Genomic DNA, 6,741 nt, shown 5'->3' with positions numbered 1-6,741 from the left:
GGGCCCTTTCTAATGGGCTTAGATGTCAGCCCAATTCTGATATAATTAATGCGATATTAATTACGCAATCAGGGCTTATTTTATTCCCTACCAGTATATTATTTTCGTTTTATTCTGGGGCCAATATAGTTACCAACAAATTATTTTTTAATTTGAAGTCTATAGGATCTGAAGTGCCAGCAAACAAACATATTATTTATTACTATTTAGTACGATATAATGAATATGATATGTTATTGATGTTTGTGTCAATTGTGGTACATTATTAATATAATAAGGGTAAAACGGTAATTAACTTATATAACTAAATAAGAGTAATTAAATAAATTAAAAAATGACCGTACCTGCCAAATTTTTAATATTTCGTCTATTATAAGATAATATAGATACTCCATAGTAAAATCAGATAATATAGATACTCCATAGTAAAATCAGATAATATAGATACTCCATAGTAAAATCAGTTTTCAGTGATTTAAGACATAGATAAATAGCGTTAAATATCCCAAAATTCTTGACCTTGCTGACATATGCTAATTTTAATTCGTAGACGTATATGTATATACCTGGGGCCCGATATTTTTATTAGTAAAGTTGCTAATTATACATGTGATAAATCATATTTACGGAAATTTTTGAGAAAAAAAATATTTAACATTTTCGGTACTGTTTATATTTATTACTTGTCTAATAATTGACAGTAACAATTTATTCACAAAGATGACGGAGCTTGTATTTCATTATAAAATAATATTTAATGTAATTCATAAAAAGAAAAGGATGATATTAAGACAGGACTGATTAGGGAACACATATAGCTTAGACTATCTCTTTTTTTTATCAAAAGAAATTTCATTAACTCAACAAATCAACCGAGTAATCGTAGAATATTTCTTAGTCATGTTAAAAAGCAGGCGAACAAGGTAGCTCATACTTTGGCTAGATTCCCTTGTGCGCTTAATAGCTTTATTGCTTTCAACCAGTATGGTGCCTTCTGTCATCTCCCGAGCCCATATTAACGCCTCCAAAATACCAGTAGACTCAGCCTCCGTTACAGAAACACCTCCTGCAAGCTTCAAAGTTTTCCCTGCAATAAACTGACCATGGTGGTCTTTAATGATCATCCCCACCGCAAAGAAATCCCGGCCCTCCACAACAGAAGCGTCAACATTGATCTAGAGCTGGCCCTCCCCTGGTTTCTTCCACTTATGATCAGTCCTGTCTGTAGTATCTCCATGTGTATGAGTAGTGACCTGTTTGTTATTAGCTACCTGCCAGTCGTTGACCTGTTTCAAACATCAAGACTTGACTATACCAGGTGACATGGTTTTGTTGTCAAAAACACACTTGTTTCGAGCATACCAGATTCCCCAGAGAACAGCTGGCATTGTAACTAAATCGTGCAATGGTCCAGAGGCAAGAAATGAAACCAACCATTCTGAAACATACTCCATATCGTGTGCCTCAAAGTTCATCCCCACCAATTGCCAACATTCTTTAGAAAAGCTGCATTCAAAGAATATATGCCTTAAGTGTTCCACCTCACCTACACACATTGGGCAACTGATAGTAACCGGAACCCCTTTTTCACGCAGCCTATTGCGAACTGAAATTGTGTTCCGACAGAGTCTCCAGAGAAAAACTCTTATTTTGTGAGGAATTGGCAGTCTCCAAAGTCGCTTCAATCCCACTGATATAGAAGTCCCCTCCCCAGTACTCTGAGATTTAGACCACTGAAAATACGTTGATTTCACTGTGTACTGTCCATTACTAGTATGGACCCAGGAAATCATGTCACTAGTACACCCTTGTAGTATCCTTGTATTAACAATAGTGGCAGCATCCTCAGAACTGAAATGAAGATTCACCTTTTCCACATCCCACTCCCTCCTATTTTCCTTAAAAAACTCACGCGCCTTCGATTGCTTTGCTAGGTCGCTTGTGATGATAGAATTAACACAGAAATCATCCAAAGACCTCAGCCAGAATGCGTTCATGATTGATTGAATTTCCTGACCCAACGTTTTAGGTAATAAAAAACAAGACATAGCATAAGCAGGGATCAATGGCACTACATTCTTTAATAGAACTAGTTTACCAGCACGGGACATAAGCTTTGTACTCCAACCTTTAATTCTTTGAATCACTTTCTCCTTCAAATATTTGAAAACTAATTTCTTCAATCGACCAATTAACGATGGAAGCCCGAGGTACTTACTATCTCCTATGTCATTAGACACTTCAAGCACCTGTTTGATTTCTTGCTGTTTGTCCATTCTAACATTATAGCTAAAGAAGATGGCTGATTTTTGGTAGTTAACAGGTTGCCCCGACCAACTTTTATACGTATTTAGCACACATTTTATTGTTAAAGCTTCATTAGAAGTAGCTTTAAAGAACAAGAAACTGTCGTCAGCGAACAACAGGTGGGTTACAGATGGTGCATTTGTGCAGATTCGACAACCACCCATTTGCCCTTGCTCAACTGCTGTTTTAAAAGCATTAGATAAGCCTTCTACACACAGTAGGAATAAATATGGTGAAAGAGGATGTCCTTGACGGAGCCCTCGAGTTGGGACTACAGGACCAATTAAAGAACCTTAGAATGAGATGGAATACGACAACGTAGTAACACAGAGCATATCCATTTTTCCGAAAATCCCATGTTAATCATTCTGCTTCTCAAGTAATTCCAATTTACACGGTCGTATGCTTTGCTAATGTCAAGCTTCAAGGCAACCTCTCCTTCTGGACCACTATTATTTCGTTTCATATAATGTAGGATTTCAAAGGCCACTATAATGTTGTTTGTGATATTGCGACCTGGGACAACCACTGATTGTTCTTCAGATATGATTGCAGGGAGGAATTTCTGAAGATGGTTTGCCAACACTTTTACCAATATCTTATAGAAAACGTTACACAACGCTATTGGGCGTAGATCTTTGGGGTCATCAATATTGTTCTTTTTAGGGATCAATACCAGTGTTGTATCATTTACCTCTGTTGAAAAGAACACCTCCATCAACCACTGTCTATAGCAAATGAACACCTCTTCCCCGAGTAAGCCCCAGAAATGCTGAAAGAATGCAGGATTTAACCCGTCTGGGCCACTGGCTTTATCTGGGTGCATGCTCTTCACAGCTTGCGTAAATTATTCGAATGACAAGTCCTCTGTAAGCTTCGAGTTTTGACCACTCGTGATTCTCAATTTAGAGTCAGAAATGGTGCTGACAGGTTATCCCCCATCCTCCGTAAAAACTTTGGTGAAATAGTTCTTCAGCAGAATGCACATATCATCATGATTAGTAACTGAAGAACCCTCTTCATTTTTAAGACCTGCCAAGTAATTAAGTTTCTTACGACTGGATGCTACTGCATGAAAATATTTGGAGTTTGTGTCACCATCCTTAAGCCAAAAAGACTTGGCTCTCTGCTTCCAATACGCTTCTTCATGGCTCAAAAGATCATCAAGCTTATCTTTCGCATCAAAATACATTTGTACTCCATCATCATCTTCTCTGTTCTTCAGCGAATCAATAATTTATTTCTGCCTAATGACTTTTTCCCTGAATTGATGAAAAAACCCTTTCCCCCACTTCGCCATATATTTCGAAACTTCTATTAACTTAGGCAATAAATGCATAGGTGGAAGATTATGCCAAAAACTGGATACCTCTTCATGGAAGCTACTTTCCTTTAACCACGTGTTCTCGAATCTGAACTGAAATTAATTCGAGGGAATTTTAGTATTGACCAGCTCGAGTTTTATGGGCTCGTGATCAGAAACTATGGCATGAAACCCCGTTAAGGTACACAACGGGAATCTACTCCACCAGTCACTACTAGCAAAGCATCTGTCCAGCCTCTCTTGCACCCAATTCGTTGTCCCCTTGCTCTTCTCCCATGTAAAATCTCCACCCTTAAGATCAACTTCTATCAGAGAACAGTCCTCAATAGTGTTCCGAAATCTATCCAACAAATTCTGAGGATGTTGGTGTCTACCTTTCTTCTCATCATTGTGCATTAAGTCATTAAAATCTCCAAGCACACACCATGGCAGTGTTGAAGCTGAGGCCAGTGAGCGAATGAAATTCCGTGACTCTTGTCTCCTCTCTCTTTCAGGATATCCATAAAACCCCGTTAAACGCCATTCACTACCATTTCTTTCTTTGACATCGAGCTGAATGTGGTTATTAGAAGAGTCAAACATGTTTCCCACTACATTATGCTTCCAGAACATAGCCAAACCTCCTCCCCTTCCTTACTTATCAACTGAGAAAAAATTAGAGAAACCTAACTTCAAAGCAAAAGCTTCTATTTTATTACTAACAGCTAATGTTTCAGATAAAAACAAGATAGCAGGCTTATTGAAAGAGATATGTCCTAAGTCCAATCATGTATGAGGATTTAGGAATAACTTTTATGTAATCTATTTTGATTTCATTGATATTAATATAAGACTTGTTTTGTTTTTATTGCGGGCTCTATCTATTTAAATGTTTAAATAAGATATACCACAGTTTAGAATAAAACTTTTTATGGATTATGATGAGATCATAATAATGAGACCTAAAAGATGATAACTCTAAACTTAAATAGTTCTTGGTCGTAAGATTACTAACTGGTAATTAATAATCCGCAAAGATCGGTACATACTATGCTTGCTTCATTATGAATGATGTATGTTCTCATAGACATTTATGTCTTGACACTATAGCTAGTATGTAGGTGCTTATTATAGAATAAGTTCACTGAACATGACTCACACAGCTGAACAACTGATGGAGTTCACTCACGTGTCAGCAGTTGTTCACATAGTGACAGTTGTACAAGTATCCTCAGACTTGAGGTCATCATAGTCATCTTGTGTACACTGAACTATGTTTGGGTTTAGTTCTTAGTCTCAAGGGACAATTATAAGGGTTCTACTGGGTATAGAAATTTGTACACGAAGATAGTGTATGATCAATAAAGGATCTACCCCTTCCAGTGTAGGAAGAGAATGTTCAATGCTGATCCACTTATGTTAGTTCAGGAATCTCTGGCCAAAGTGAATGAAATTAGAAAGGAGTTTCTAATTTACATTAAATAGAACTAAGCATAGTGAATGGGAAAGCAAGTGATTAAATAAGATAGGTTTGACACAAGTTCCATGCCTTGTATTTAATCGTGACATTGCAGGGTAGAAGGAATTAATTTTACGGTAACTACTCACTGAATAGGTTCTTGGTATTCTAAGCAGTGAATTTGTATTATCCGGATAGTCGCGATATGCTGAGAAGTATCCCTCACGATTTAGAATAAATATGATTAATTAATTAATCATATTTAATGAATTAGAGAATTTATATAAATAATGATAAAATAGTTTTATTATTATTTATTTCTACTACCGGCTTAATATTGAACCTACAAGGTCACACCATAAAAGAGAATGATTTAATGTTGGAGGAATTAATTAATAATGGCTAATAATTATTTATTTATGAAATAAATAAATAATTAATTGGCAAATTTAATAATTGATTAAATGAGATTTAATTGATTATAAATTAATTAAGAAAATGTTCTTAATATTATTAATTAAGAATTTAATTTTTGGAAATTAAATCAAGTGAGAGAATTATTTCTAAAGAGTTTAGAAAAAGGATTAATAATTAAAAGGTGTTTTAATTATTAGTGAGAATAATAAAGGGTTAATAATAATAATATTTTATGAGAAAATTTTCAACTAAAAATTTTGCCTATAAATATACTATTATAAACCCTATTTTTGCCTAAACCAAAGAGATTTACAAAACCCTAATTCTCTCCATCTCCTCCTCCTTCATTACATCGTTTTCTTGGTGGATACCGGTGGAGTGCTTCACACTTGAGAAGCAGCTGCTAAGGATCTCCGTTCATCATTTTTGGATCGCCATTAAAGACCTCCATCTTTCCATTAACGTAAAGCTTCTTAAGGTAAACATATTGAACTACGAATTAAATTTTATTTTTCGCATGGATCCTGCGGAGGGTTTTGGTTTTTTTTAAGATTAAATTTACGTTTTTGCTGCGTTTATGTGCTAAAAACCCTTCAATGGCATCAGAGCTACTTGCGAAAAGTTTTTAATTTGTTTATGTGTTTAACTGTTTTCGATATATGAGCATGTACGTGATTCGCCATGATTTGATGTTGATATAATATGCTTATATATGTATGGTTTTGATATATGATATTAATGTGAGTTGTATAATCATAAGATGATTATGTAATCTATATATATACTGATATATACATGATTTATCTTTGTTCTAATTATGAGAATCATATTAGATACGGATTCTGAATTGGCTGCTGCAGATTTGCTGAAATCTGGGTTTGGTGTCCGATTTACGCAAACAAATACCCTATTCCATAGGTAAACAAGCGTCTGAACAAAATAGATAGCTTAAGCTATCAACGACTCGTCTGTAAGGCGTTTGACGTCGTTTACTGACCGTAAACAGTGATTCTTGTTTTTCTGATATGATTCTGATTTTTCTGATTTTTGTCATATTTTCTTTTTATGATTAAATCATGGATAATATGATATGTTAAGATCAGATTATGTATTTTAACATGCTTTTATGTGTTGTATGAGCATGGTGGATGGTTATGGCATTTCGACCTTAGTGTCATGGTTTTGGTTTTGGTTTTAAATATGACTTGCATGTCGTCAATCTTTGTAATCATAAATCTCGAATGTAACTCGAGTT

General features: G+C 35.2%; 2 protein-coding genes across 2 annotated transcripts; both read right to left on the bottom strand.

Annotated features, from left to right (window-relative positions):
- Positions 1–1,298: 1,298 nt before the first annotated feature.
- LOC141686355 (uncharacterized) lies at positions 1,299–2,471 on the bottom strand. Its single transcript, XM_074491413.1, has one exon. It carries the CDS (start codon positions 2,469–2,471, stop codon positions 1,299–1,301), a length of 1,173 nt encoding a protein of 390 aa, XP_074347514.1.
- Positions 2,472–3,238: 767 nt separating this feature from the next.
- LOC141686234 (uncharacterized) lies at positions 3,239–4,213 on the bottom strand. The gene is made up of 2 exons (XM_074491302.1): positions 3,758–4,213; positions 3,239–3,526 (listed from the first exon to the last, which is right to left on the bottom strand). The coding sequence occupies exons 1-2, from the start codon at positions 4,211–4,213 to the stop codon at positions 3,239–3,241; spliced, it is 744 nt and encodes a 247-aa protein (XP_074347403.1).
- Between the last annotated feature and the right edge of the window lie 2,528 nt (positions 4,214–6,741).

Source organism: Apium graveolens, chromosome 1 (assembly GCF_009905375.1).
Source record: "Apium graveolens cultivar Ventura chromosome 1, ASM990537v1, whole genome shotgun sequence".
Taxonomy (NCBI): domain Eukaryota; kingdom Viridiplantae; phylum Streptophyta; class Magnoliopsida; order Apiales; family Apiaceae; genus Apium; species Apium graveolens.
This window is presented reverse-complemented; position numbering and strand designations above follow the sequence as displayed.